The 14474-nt window shown below is 42.4% G+C and overlaps 1 protein-coding gene across 4 annotated transcripts; it reads right to left on the bottom strand.

Annotated features, from left to right (window-relative positions):
- Positions 1-239: 239 nt before the first annotated feature.
- On the bottom strand, positions 240-1844 carry cyb561d2 (cytochrome b561 family, member D2). 4 transcript variants are annotated; one of them, XM_030374554.1, is made up of 4 exons: positions 1726-1844; positions 1448-1564; positions 1325-1362; positions 240-1236 (listed from the first exon to the last, which is right to left on the bottom strand). In XM_030374554.1, the coding sequence occupies exons 2-4, from the start codon at positions 1560-1562 to the stop codon at positions 733-735; spliced, it is 657 nt and encodes a 218-aa protein (XP_030230414.1). In that variant the 5' UTR covers positions 1563-1564; positions 1726-1844; the 3' UTR covers positions 240-732. The 4 variants fall into 4 exon arrangements, with proteins under 4 accessions (XP_030230414.1, XP_030230416.1, XP_030230413.1 ...); XM_030374556.1 differs by having other exon boundaries at positions 1743-1842; XM_030374553.1 differs by having other exon boundaries at positions 1448-1581; positions 1726-1833.
- Between the last annotated feature and the right edge of the window lie 12630 nt (positions 1845-14474).

The raw sequence follows: 14474 nt of genomic DNA, 5'->3' as shown, positions 1-14474 counted from the left end.
TGTTCTTAGGAACACATGCAGTGTTGAAGCATGTCTTTGAACATCTGCAGTGTGTTCTTAGGAACATCTGCAGTGGGTTTAAGCAAGTTCTGAGGAACATCTTCAGTGTTGAAGCATGTCTTGGAAAATGTTTGGTATTTGGCAGACCCACTTAGCACTTTGAAAAGGGTTCATACATCGGTTGGCCCCTCTTTCAGTCTGAGGCTATTGGAAAGTCCTTATCTGAATCGATAGTAAGCAACTGTCAAGTATGTTTATTCTTTTACTGTGCATTATTTTATTACAATTTTTTATGTTTTATGACATCTTGTAGTTTGTTCCTCATTTCGATGTTCTTCACAATTATTTATTTATGATGTAAAATATATATGTTTTGTAATTAGTTTGCAACATCGGTTTTATTTGACCCATCTGTGGCTGTTGCATAGAGAATTGTCATTTCATACACACAGAGGAACAGAATCTAACTGTTATCAATGTTATTTTAACAATAAAACAATTGTATTGCAATGCGGTTGGAGTAAAAAGAACTAGCACAAACAAGGCAGAATGTCAAGTAAGTGAACCATTGTGAAGGAAAGATTCCAAACGGCAGCTTAGTGTGTCTTGAGTTTTGAGCACAAATATCAATTTTTAAAACCCAAAACCAACTGTTGCTTTCAACTTCAAGAGGAGCCCTGTTTGCCACCGTTTATTGATTTGATCCGTATTTGTAAGGTCGCATTGATACTGTCAGGACTGCAAGCGTTTCTTTGCCATGTAGGCGTTGGAGACTTGGCTCATGATGACCAGGCTGCTCAGCACCGGGCAGAGCGCTGTAAGGTACCAGGCCAGCTCCCCCACAGAGGCCGTGAACCACACGGAGCTGACGCCCAGGAACAGGCTGCCGCCGCCCAGCAGGTAAGTCAGGAGGCCCGCAGCTGCGTGGTATCGTTTGAGTTTGGCGAGGGACCAGCCCTTCACCAGGGAGGGGTAGATCAACGACACGGCGGCCAAGCACTGGATCCCCACCACGCACACCGTCACCAAGCCCGTCAGGCCGTGCCAGGAAGTGAAGTGGGCCTTCCCAGCCAAGTGTTTGTTGTACACGATGGCTACGAAGCCAAGGGCAGCACATGCCAGGCCCAGGCACTGCAGGACCCAGTGAAGCCGGCCCTTGCTCTTGTGTGGAAACATTCTGAAGTGGGAGCCATGGGGCGAGAAGACGAGGATGGCTTCAGTCATGAAGAAGGAGAACTGTCGGGGAAAGGGTCATGTTAATAATTCTGGATATCGACATACTTGATGTTTAACGTGAGGTGGGCGGCAGCATGTTACTACTTACAGCCAGTGTCATAAGAAAGGGATGCCAAGAAAACAAACCTTGAGAAATAGAAAATATGAATCAAACAAACAGTTAAACACGTGTAAGTCTACAACAGATTGCATGTACGGTATAAAGTCTTACTTGATCCTGGTCGGGACAGAACTGTGATTAATATGGTGAATATAGTGCACACCAGGTGTGTCAGTATGGTGCAGGCTGCCCGTGTATAGCCATAGGTCCCGGGCTGGGCGTCCATCCCTAGTCGGTACAGACGTCTTTATGATGCGGACCAAGAAATTGGCCAGCAATGAATGATGGATGGAAATTGAACTATAATTGCATATTTAGGATCGCAGATTGCCGATAACAGGCGCTACCCGTTCTTTGTATTTAGTACGCATGGATATTTTATTACTTGCCTTACACAGATACATACATTGGTGCAAATCGTAGCTTTACGAAACGTCCGCCAACTCAACACTTCTACTTTTAAATGTGGGACGTGGAATTTACACTTCCTTATTTTCCCGAGATGCATTTTGGGAGTCATGTTTTCTTAAAGAGCAAGTAAACCTAGCCTGAGTGAACCGTTTTTTTTTTGGTGTTTTGATGTGAAACTAATTCGATCCTTTGTGGTATGGTGGTCTCGTGCTAGGTATAACTCGGAGTGGTAAATGTTCAACAACGTGGTTGTTAAACGGGCTTGCGTTCTGGAGGTGGTTCATGAAGCATCTTGCGTCCTGGAGGTGTTTCATGAAGCATCTCACGAACGCAGGTAAAAGAACACATATTTTGAGTGGGCAGAACGGTAAATAGGCCACGCCCACATGTTCTAATTTACCCAGGTAAACCTTTGGTCTGTCTGGGCTTAAACGGAAATGGCAAAGTGGCCATGTTTGTAGTCTTTAACGTATCTATAAAATCATTAAAACCTTATAGGGTGTTACCCATTATGCGGTGAAGAAACCATTCATAACTGTGGTTAGCTTGAAACATGTTATCAGAAATAGCATAGACTAAAATAATTGACACCAGTTTTTAATCGTTTTTCTTAAGGAGGAATGGAGAAGAAAACAAGGGGGAGACAAGGGCATTAACCATCAAATGGTCAGGAATACGACCTAAATAAATGACTTCAGGGCTATCGGGTGGGCGTATCCTCATTAAAAAAAATTATATTGGCAAATATTTTATTGTTGCCTTATTAATCACAATGGCATGAAATCGTGGTATTGGAACATGAGGATCGACATATACAGAGATAAAAACAAAACCAACCAGGCTTGGAAAGAGATCGGTGAGGAGTTTGGCCTGCCAGGTAGGCTACTTACATGTTTTGTGAAAAACATAAAAGCTTTCATACGGTATCTCCGTAAAACGACGGCGAAAGTTAATTTTTTTAACGTATATTACGGACATACCGGGCAGAAATTTTACGGAGGGGAAGAGTCTCTGAGGAAAAACGGACATTACGGAGAATCACATGGGAATGAATGGACTTTCGGTCGGAGACGGTTGGATCGCATACGAGAATGTACGTATGTGGAAACGAGGCAGCAAAAGACAGCTTCGGACGTCGGAAACGCCACATACCCTTCATGATTGATGGCGACACAGACCTCTCTACCAAAGAGTGTGATCCTCTACAGCCGCATTTTGCGGAAAGGGAGACCGGTCAACATTTTTAATTGTTTAATAGGCTACTTTAAGCACAAGTTTTATTTTGCTTAATGGTTTAGTTCAAAATGTTCAATTTCAGCTCAGTGAAGCACTTTAAACACCTTATTTTTCTTTTTATTTATAATTGTGCTTCAAATAAAGACACGCATTTCTCTACACCTTATTCTTGTTTAAAAATCATTCACATTATATGAAAGTTATGAACAGAGATATAAAAGTGACCTCATGGCGTCTGGAGCCCTGTGAAGTATTGATAAATGTAATGCATTCGTTAGCCCACCCACCCAAAATCACCACCAGCCGTCACTAGAGTCGGGCCTCTGCTTTCGGGCAAACATGTCAAGTCTAGCCTCATCTACTGCCGCGTTTCCACTGCGGGGTGCGGAACGGATCGGATCGCAAAGGTGCGGTAGGTAGGGAGGGGGCGGTATAGCCCAGCTCAGAGCTCAGCTCAGTTCCGACAGTACCCTTTGTGGTAGGCCGGATGTCGATCGCCGCGGCAGCTACGTAAACATCGTAAACAACGTCTTCCTCCGCAAGAATGCAGACGAACGTCTCCACCTCCTTGTTCGCCCAACAACTAAGTCCGGGCCACGCCCACTTTTGGCGGTGGAAACGCGACCCGATCCGCATCTTTGCGATCCGATCCGTTCCGCACCCTGCAGTGGAAACGCGCCGGTAACAGCTGTGCTTGATTGATCATACAGCAGGACCACAAACTGCTCAAGGATCAAATGAGGGCTTTCTGGGAGGTATATTTTGGTATACTTTTAGTATGTTATTCAGCACACCAAATACTACTAGAATCCATTGAAAAACCTTTTGTATAATTTTTTTGGGGGTTAAGCCCTTTTTTATCATAGATTGGCTCATCTATTCCTTAACACATTACATTGACCTCTGAGAGAGATGGTGGCCATCTTGAAAATGGTCGCCATCTTTAATTTTTGAGTGGCACTCACCTTTTTCAATGAGAATGTTCCTTGAAGAATATTTGTACCAAATGTGATGATAGCATCACCATTTGAAGAATTTATGTAACTGTCCGTCCACAACAGAAGCGAATTGAGCGACCAAATCGCCGGAAGTCATTCACTTTCTATGGGCAAGAGCGACCAAAGCGACCAACGCTACCAGCGGCCAAAGTTGAGCGACCAGAGCGTCAAAAAGAAGTTGAAAACTTTTTAACTTTATGCAAATGACTATTATTCGCTTCAGCGACCAAACACTGACAGCCAATCGGAATGTAGACGCTCTTCGCTTGCGTGGATCCCAGGGAACATCGGCAGGCACTTTGGTTCCTACCTACCTTTATTCACTCACTGAACAAAATGTCGGCTGAAGTATTAATCGCGGCTGTAACTGGGCACCCGGTGTTGTACGACCCAACCCTTTTTCAGTTCAGAGATCGAAACGCCATAGTGGTTTGGATATCAAGTGATGATAAGCGGGAGTATTTATAGGCTACATCTAGAACGTTCGTATTTAAGCGGGAATCATTATAATTTGCTCTCCATGCCACCAATCTAACCAATCAATCGCGTGTAGCATGCTTTAAACAAAACCAAAAAAGTTTTTGAAATCGTCACATAAACAAACTAATCGACAAGACGAGGCTCACACCTCAGGCTCCGTGAATAGTGGGGAATAGAGGGATAAAAGACAAGAGATATATCCCTTGTCATTTATCCCTCTATTCCCCACTATTCACGGAGCCTGAGGTGAATAATTTTTAATTAAATAGTCTAGATAGATAGTCAAGTCTTTATCAATACCAAACGACACAAATCGTCGGGAATCCATTTAGGTGGTTCGTCCCACACAGGACAGTAGCCTACAAGACCACACAGAACAAGTCTGACTGGACATACACACAATACATCACATTAAAACTAGACACGCGTTGATAGATAAATAGACAGAAAGGCCTAGATAGATAGATATGTTCCATTATTTGCCTTGCGGAGCCAATCAGTCCTGTGCACGTATGCAAATTAGCCATGTGCGCTAATGTCTATTTGTTTTGAATGCGACGAATGAGTGCAGATCATGACTTGCAGATCCAGATCAGTGAAACATATTTTAACTACTACAGCACGCAGGGTTTTTTGTTCTCGGTTGTAATTAGCCTACATTTTAGGATTTTTTGTATATTGGGGGGAATCACTGTCCTACTTGTTGTCGAAGCACTTTATCGAACAAGCAAAACCGTCTCGGCAATATGGCCAAGGTGTATGGGAGAGTTCACTATTTGATATGGCTGTCTGTAGGGCCTACTAAACGCATACGGCTCCTTTAAATGCGTCTGCATAATTGAATTGTACGTCATGAGCGACTTGAGCGACCAAAGCGAACAGAAAAATTCGCAGCGAAACTTTGTGAGCGACCAAAGCGTCTTTGACGCTATGGTCGCTCCTGGTGTGGACGTACAGTAAGGATTCAAGAGAAATGGCAGCCATCTTGAAAAATGGTTGCCATCTAGAATTTCTGAGGGATAAGCACCGTTTTTAAAATAAAACATTCTTGAGAGTATTTTCAATAAATGTTATGCCTACATCACTGTTTGAACGATTGACATAACGAGCATTTGACAGAAATAGCGGCAATCTTGAAAAAACGGCCGCCATGTAGAATTTTTGGTGGCCAACGCCTTTTTCCCAAAAAGTGACCCTTAGAGAGTATCTGTGCCAAATTGCATGCTTGTATACCAATTTGAACGATTCTCTTGAAATATGCCATTAATTTATTTGCTCCACTAGCCTACTAGGTTTCCATCCCTGATAGACAGTGCAATGATGGTTACCACGAGCACAGTGTTACATAGCTCCTCGTTGATAAAGGTGGAGCCAGTCGGCCTCAAAGAACCTCCGTTCTCTGAGAAACGTCGGGAAACGTTGATCCATTCTATCAAAGAATAATTCCAATTTAGTGCAAGGCAAAACTAACAAATTATTTTTGTGACTAAAATAGATTTCAACTTCGATACATATAGTTTACTGGTTAAAATGTATTGAACAACCTCTCCTACTTCTGAGTTCCAATCATATAGTTCCATTGGTTTGAATTTAACTTTATCTGGCCAGTTGGGAAGTAACAACCAGTGTTGCCAGATTCTGACAGATTTCCCGCCCAAACGGATTGGGGCACCGTGGGTACAGATTGGGTCACCGTGGCTATGGATTGGGACACCATGGGAGCGGATTGGGACACCGTCAGTACCGATTGGGAAACCGTGCGCACAGATTCACACATCAATTAATTTTTCCTATCATGTGACCCTAGAGGGTCTCAGAATATTTCTCATTCATAACATTGTTACGTATTTTAGGAACACAAGCTGTATTTCCCTCACTTAACCAATAGGGGGTAGGACCAAATATATAAGCCGTAAATACTACACATAGCCACAAGGGAAAGCAGGACATTACTGAAGGCTGCAATAGATACTTTAGCCACAGAGGGCAGCATCACAGACCAGGCGAGGAAAACCGAGGATTACGTCACACCGGTTCCTCTCCAAGTCTTCCGGTCCTCGCTGAGTCCATAAAGAAGACCACCTGGCCACAAACTTTAGAACTCTCCCGGCAGCGATTACCATACGTGGGTTTGTGGTTAGGATCAGCTAGGAGAACACTCTCGCACGTGCTAAGGCACATCTCCAATCTCTCTTTACTTCAGAGCATCAGTTTACCATACCGAAAATACTTTATACAAATAAAGTCTCGTTAAAGCTATTCCTTTGGATTCGACCCCTCTTTCCAATAAGTACATTGCAATTTGGTGACGCCCTGACGTGATTGGAAAGTTCCGGACCGAGACTTGCGACCGCGGGGCCGTCGGGAGCAGTACAAGCTACTTACAGGCGCCACAAGAAAGGTAAACAGAACCTGTTGTCAATGACTAAACTCTGTATAGTTAGATTAGTAACATTAGGTGAATAGCTTGTACTGCCTTCGACTGGTTGCGGGGACGTGTAATCTCGGACTGGTTTAAATTCATACAGCCGGTTAGACGAACGGCCTAGGATACGCTAACAGATTGAAATTGAATAACGAGCTCACGAAGTAAAGGGCTGGGAGTGTGTTTTATATGGGTTTGTAGATAGACTGTATCCAATCCTGATTAGATCTAAATGTTTGTACCAACGTGGGAGACGTATTACCTGTGGTTAAGTGTTATTTATTTGGTGATAAGCTTCGAGTTCAGCCGGGCCACCATAAGGTATATTTATTACCGACCATAAACTTCCGAACTCTTACGGCGGGGCGAGGAAAGGTCAGGTTTTTAACGTTAATCTATCTTAGTTGCATATTGAACCGGAGGCTTGGCCGGCGTTAGCCAAGGAGTTAATCTAATTGATTCCTCACAGCCCGGTTCATGTAACATCTAATGTGCAATTTTGGTTAGTATAAAACGCAGCCGTAGAGGTAGCACTTACGCAGTACAACCCATCTGCTATCAAGTCCCTCGCTAACCCGCCGTGGGGACAAACTTGCTGGAATCTCATACTTCTTATAGAGATCCAAAACTAGTTTGTTTCTGCAGCATTTTGGATGTACCACGTGGTGTACGATTTAAAGGGACAACGCGTCTTGGAAACGTGCGTTTCCTTTGTTCGTACCTCCACAGTCTTTGTAGTCGGAGCCCTTTTTGAAACAAACGCCATTGCTCAAGAGCAACAGGGGGCCTCGACTTAAGTGTTACATTCTCTCTCTCTCTCTCTCTCTCTCTCTCTCTCTCTCTCTCTCTCTCTCTCTCTCTCTCTCTCTCTCTCTCTCTCTCTCTCTCTCTCTCTCTCTCTCTCTCTCTCTCTCTCTCTCTCTCTCTCTCTCTCTCTCTCTCTCTCTCTCTCAGCACACACTTATTGAAGACAACAAGTGTCATTTTTGACCTGGGTGTTTTGATAAGGCAATGGTAGCCTGCACAAAGGGACCCCCGGTGTGCTCTGTCTGTCTCTAGAAATATGTTCTCTCTCCATAAAAATATTCCCTTAAAAATCCATCTGTTTCAAATGATAACAATGTTTTGGCAGTTACTTATTCAGCCAATTGTATATAATTGTCACATTTCACTAGTCAATAGCTGGAAGTATTATATTGTATATTTCATTCCAATATTTGAGGTATTCCGCACGCTCATTAAGTGCCCTCATCCTCTACGAATCAATAAATCCATAGCATTAAGTTGAAAACCATCGGTAAAGCAATAGTTTCTGACGCATAATATTTTGGCTATAGTTTTGTAACTAATAGAATTCAACATCTATGGGAGAACAATATTTATGTATACATGTGATAAATCTGTAAATCCACTTTGTTTGTACAGACATATTGCTTTTGGGCAACCAGGAAGGTTGTTCCACAGTTTCAATATGGAATATTGAAAAGTAATTAACGTTGTACAATCTTGTAACTCCCAATTCCTCGCTCTTTCTCTCTGTCTGCCTGCCTGTCTAAAGATAGGCCCTCCCTCACCCCTTAAATTCCTTCCCCATCCTTTAGTCCCTATCTCCCACCCCCCCCCCTCATAAAGACCCCCCCTCATAAAGACCCCCCCCCCCCCCCCTTCCCCAGAGAATAGAACAAACCCCCACCCTTCCCACATCACCTCTCTCTATCTCTCTCTCTATGTCGCTATTTTTAACAACAATGACTTCTATTTGTAGTTCCCCTTATCATCCAAGGATCTCATAGGGCTATCTGTGTACATATAAATTTACACAAAGCGCAGAAACAGTGTATTAAGAACACAAATTGCGGTTAAGTGGTAGCCTTATGCCATAAGGTAGCACCGTTTTCAGCCGGACAGATAGAACTCTGAGAAGTTTCTGTAGTCAGCTGATACGCATGTAGTTTGCACCACAGCCATATTTGTAGTTCTGAGTAGTGAATCCAACCCCCCCAAATCCCCCCCCTTCGTAGATCTCCTCGTCTCTTCCTCCCGCCTAAACCCCCTCTCGTGAATTCCCTCCCCACCCTTTTTTCCCTGTCTCCCACCCCCCCCCTTCCCCACAGAATAGCTTTGTCTTAAATGCCCCACTGGCGTCGTTTTGAGTACTTGTCGTTAACAATTGTTCATGGTTATGGGTGCGAGGTAAGGTCCTCCACTGTCGGTCTCTGTGAAGATCGAGCCACAAAAGAACATTAACGAGAGTTCCAATCATTATTATCTTTAACTTCTCCCATTCTTCTGAACTTTCCTGAGGCCGGCACGGTCTGTGTTCCTAAGCAATAGCTCCATTGCGGACGGTCAGAGTAAATACCACCTATCTGATGATCCGCTAATAACATCCAAGACTGCATGATTACTTTTATATTCAAGTCTGTTGATATTTTGTTATTAAAAACGATGAATTATTAATCTACGAGTCCCTCCTAACCCTTTACACTCGTAAAAGTCCCCACCACCCCCCCTCCAGGCCCAGTCTAACACCCTGTCCCCTCACTGGCCTTCCATCTCTCTCTCACTCCAACCCCGTCTTTCTCCGCGTCTCCTCCTCCACTGTCTTAATGAACCCCATCCCCACCACCAATCTTCCTCCCTCTAAACCCTCATCATAAAGACCACCCCCCAGCCTCTCCCACGACACATCTCTCTCTCTGTCGCTATTTTTAACAACGATAACTTGTGTATATATAAATGTACACACAGCGCAGAGCCATAGTGTATTGAGAACACAAATTGCGGTTAAGTGGTAGCCTTATGTTATAAGGTACCACAATTTTCAGCCGGACAGATAGAACTCAAAGAAGTTTCTGTAGTCGGCTGATACGTATGTAGTATGCACCACAGCCATATTTGTAGTTCTTGGTAGTGCCCCCTACTCGTTAACACGAGATTATTCCCAATTACATCTCAACATCTCCAAATGTACCACAAATATATAACTATTATGAGTCCCAACTAGACGACCCCCAGCTTTCCAAGTAGCCGATCTCTTGCATTCGTACTAAATTTGTTCTCTTTTCTCGTCAGGCCTTGGCAACTCGAGCAGTAATGGATGCCCGACATTCATCATTTTTAATCGTTAACATTACTACAAATATTCTCTTTTCTAATCAGGGAGTGGTAACACAACGATCAGTTGCCCACGATCATCATTTTACTTCTGTGCATAAAATATTAATTCTCTTTTCTCTTTAGGAGGTGGCAACACAAGCAACACAAGGTGGCAACACAAGCATTATAGTTGCCAAACACTCATCTTTTTACTTCTCTGCATTGATCTTAATTCTTTCCCTCTCCAGGAAATGGCAGTATAAGAACGAATGCCAAACACGGACAGTAATTATTATTTTTTTTTTCAGGTTGCTGAGCGCTTCTGTCTATTCAACATGCGTTTTGTGTAGCAAGACAGGTAGAGAACCAGGCTGGTTCAAATAGACACGGGGTTCAACTGCTAGAATAATATGTCTAATTAATAAATGGTACACATGGTTTTAAACGGCGCCCAAGGAGGGAGTTAGCTCAACTGCGGTAGACACAATTACAATACGTTTTTTGCGAATATTAAAGGTACATGGGTTAAATTCTACAATAATCAGCTACTACAGACGAATAGACTGAATAACACTGCGTGAGGTGTTCAAGGGTCAACTATTGCTTCCATTGGAGCGATTGCAATAGATATAATATCATACCACCAATATGCATGCAATATCTTGTATTCAACAATTAGGAATGCCGGATTCCAGAACCGAAAGAAGTCCTACAAAAGGACACCAACCCAGGGGTCTTGCATCAAACCAGATCCCTATACGACAGTTACACGGTGATCTTAAGATAGGAATAATTATCTAAACTCCGCATCATGAACGGTTAGCCTTTAAAGTTGTCCATAGCATGCATACCGCTCGTCCACAGAAGTCCGGGGATTAACCAGGCCTGGGAATTCTTATTAGAAGAATTTTGGGATAACCTGCCTCATAGGAGAGCAGAAGAGTCCCCCCCAATAGAGGATCCTGAGGACAAGCGGTAGAAATGCATAGTTCAACAAACCTGACGAGGTCCAAAAATAAGAACGATTAAAATATATATTTCATTACAAACTATAAAAAACGTTACGGTAACAACAGAAGTATGATGCCTAATATTGAAATGCAGATTTTTAATATTAAGATATTTTTGATAATGTTCAAATTTAAGTTTTGTATGTTTGTATTTTCCCATGTGGTCTTGTCACCCTGTTATTCTGCAGGGTCGTTCAAGATCCTTTGAGGTTAGTGGAAATCAGTTCTCACTCTGTTCCTTTGTTGTCCTGTGTTGGTTTGGGCCCGTTATCCTTGATCCCCAGAGAAGCGCAGAGACGCAAGTGATAAGGAACGGCCAACCCCATATTTATGACATCTTAAGGAATGATGACTTAGATGACCATATGGTTAACAAAGGCTTTTGGTTTGTTGTGAGGCAGCTGTCCTCAGCAACACTTCTGAATGTGTAAGAACTCCTGGCCACTCAGCAGACCTCTCTGCGGACCCTTTAGAAAATGAAGGGCTCCACAGGAAAAAATCCCATCTGAGGTCTCAAATTGTTGAATAATATGCTTATTTTTAGGTCTGTTGATGCATGTTATGATGCATCTTCGTTCGTGCTTTTCTTACGAATGTGTATATAGAGATAAAATGAAAATAAAAATAAGTAAAATATAGAATGAAAACAAATGGTGGATTCATATACCATGTGTAAATGTCCTCTTGTGTGTGCCAGAGCCACCAAAATAATGGAGGTTACTCGACTGTTACATACACGAGGGGATTTTGAAAGCATACCACATATACAACTAAGATAATTAGAAAATGGTTCATTATAATTAACTTTCAATAACTTTGCTTTATCCAATAACTTCTGAATTTTTATTTTAGGTTCAGGTTTTGTTTTGTTTTAGAATATCACCCTATATTTAATGCCCAGATGTGCATATAGTGTAGGACAATCGGGTAGTATAATAAAGGTAGCTGTTGGAACCAGATACGGTTACAAAGAAGTGATATTGAACATACAAATTTCAACTTTCTAATTTCCCTTTTTTCATCTTTTTAGGTTTATAAGATAGGAAAGGGCTTAGCAATACATCTGCTCGCCAGGGACAACATAGGCTCAATTTAGATTCAGCAGTAGAGGGTTAACCTTTCAAATGCCACTGCTACTGCTGTAACGCTTTGATACAACGTCAGCGTCTCATAGTCTGATATTTATTTTTACTCTGATAAGTTACGGCGCATCTGACTTATGAAACATTTATGGTTTACTGCATTTAACAACAGCGTGGTCTCAAGACGGCTGCATAGACCCACAACTATCGACCTTTGGTTTTGTATGTACTGGTCTTCATATATCTTCATAATGGATTGGTTTAGGTACAGATGATTAAGGAAAGGAACTTCAACTTGATTGCACTACACCGTTGTTAGGATTGGTTAATTCTAATGCGCATGGCTGAAGCAATGCGCAAGGAGGGATGTAGTGTGAATATTAAATCAAGGTTGAAGGTTGAAATCAGCTCAGAATAAGGAATGGGACACTCAAAACAAAAATTTAAAATCCGCACAAGCACTAAATAGATGAATTATAATACAAACATGTTTGAAACGCATACAATTTTCAGGTCCTATGTTTCCAGAAGCAAGGTGAGTACAGTGTATCACTCTGACACAGCTAACTTTGCACGTAATGCTTACGGTTAGATTCATGCTTACACTTACATTTCTATGGTCCCATAATGGACTTCCATTAGAACAATTAAAAATAGAATTATAGGAAATGTTTTTGAACAACTAACTGCTGTACATGAGTTTGTATTTCTACAATAGAAACAAAAGTTCCAGAACCAGATGCAGACACACCCGGAGCCGATAAACTGCCTCCGCCGAGCAAGGAGCAGTCACATGAGGAGATCAAATAACGGCAGGAGTTGAATTGGTTCTGTTTTGCTTGTCCACCATATAAAAATTATGCATATATATATTGTTTAGATAAATTACATGTATCATAATCAGCAACACTTCGTTCAGTTTAACAGATAAAGTTAAAAGGAATATGTATATATATGGAAATGTTATTGACAGAGCAAGGAGGGATAAATGCGATAGGCACAACGTGTTGTAGGCCAACTTTATCCCCAATAACACAGCTCTGGATGGGTTGCTGGCATAATTACAATCCCTCAGGTTAGAATTGGCAGAGAACTCCGGCATTAATGACCCTTTCACAGGTTGGATGGAGAATATGTTTGGGAGGTGGAAAAGCATGATCCAGTAAGTGCCTGTCGCGGGAATAAATGCAGAGACCGTGTTAATTGTCACCGGCTGCCGTTGTATTCCCTGCGCACGAGGGCTACTGCATCTGCTGATCCCCACAGCAGTGGGCGCTACAGAAGCGCCAAGTACCATTCAGGCTTACATGGGGATCAGATATGATCCGATGAAAGTGAATGATACATCACCTGAGGGGCCCGACCATATCCAGCTGTAATATGTAGAATAGTCAACACCTATACTATTCTAGTAGAAGCGCCTGTATATAAGATAATCAATATCCCGGATTTACTTGAATAACACATTTCCAACAACCATACCAGGCTGTTTGTTATTGTATAGTGTTGCGAATGCAACCCGTTATTTCTGAATCGCTGCATTGATAATGGTACTGTTGATCTTCCTTGAGACGATTGTTTTACAGGCCACCTGTTGCTGACACGACGACGGAGAACTTGTGAGGAGGCTCCCATGGTGTAGGAGTAACCTCTCTGAGATGAGCCCTTGACAAGGAGGGACGAGTCTTGGGTTCATGAATTACAGACCCGACGGCGACAGAAAGATCACCTGAACCCCCAAATCCATGCCCAAACCACCCACATGAACCGGCGCACCAATACACGAAGATCACCTGAACCCCCAAATCCATGCCCAAACCACCCACATGAACCGGCGCACCAATACACGAAGATCACCTGAACCCCCCAAATCCATTTTAGTCTATCAATCATTTTGAAATTTTAAAATTGTGTTATGACCATCAATTTTTACGTTACTTTCGCACCTGTTGAATATTTTATGACCTTGTAGCACATGACCAAAAGTATTAGCTCAGGATTTCTATTGATAGTTTTGTTTGTGTGCTGTTTGGCCATGTGATTGTATGATAACAAGATTCATGTTCATTGTTGTATTGTTAAATAATGACCTGTATTTTCAACAAGACCCACAACGTGAATGCCGTCTCAGTATTATGGGGACGCGTAGTGGTTTTTCCCCTCTCTTCAAGAGGTTCTTCCATGACGGTTGATGGTGTTGATGATAGATTCTACTTTGACTATGTTTTCGGTGTGGTAAATGGTGTTTATGATCTAAAATATTATTGTATGGTCATCTAAGATGACCAAGGAGGGACTGTTACGTATTTTAGGAACACAAGCTGTATTTCCCTCACTTAACCAATAGGGGGTAGGACCAAATATATAAGCCGTAAATACTACACATAGCCACAAGGG

The sequence above is a fragment of the Gadus morhua genome, chromosome 13, assembly GCF_902167405.1.
Source record: "Gadus morhua chromosome 13, gadMor3.0, whole genome shotgun sequence".
Lineage (NCBI taxonomy): Eukaryota > Metazoa > Chordata > Actinopteri > Gadiformes > Gadidae > Gadus > Gadus morhua.
Note: the sequence above shows the minus strand (reverse complement) of the source record. Positions and strands in the feature narration are given on the sequence as shown.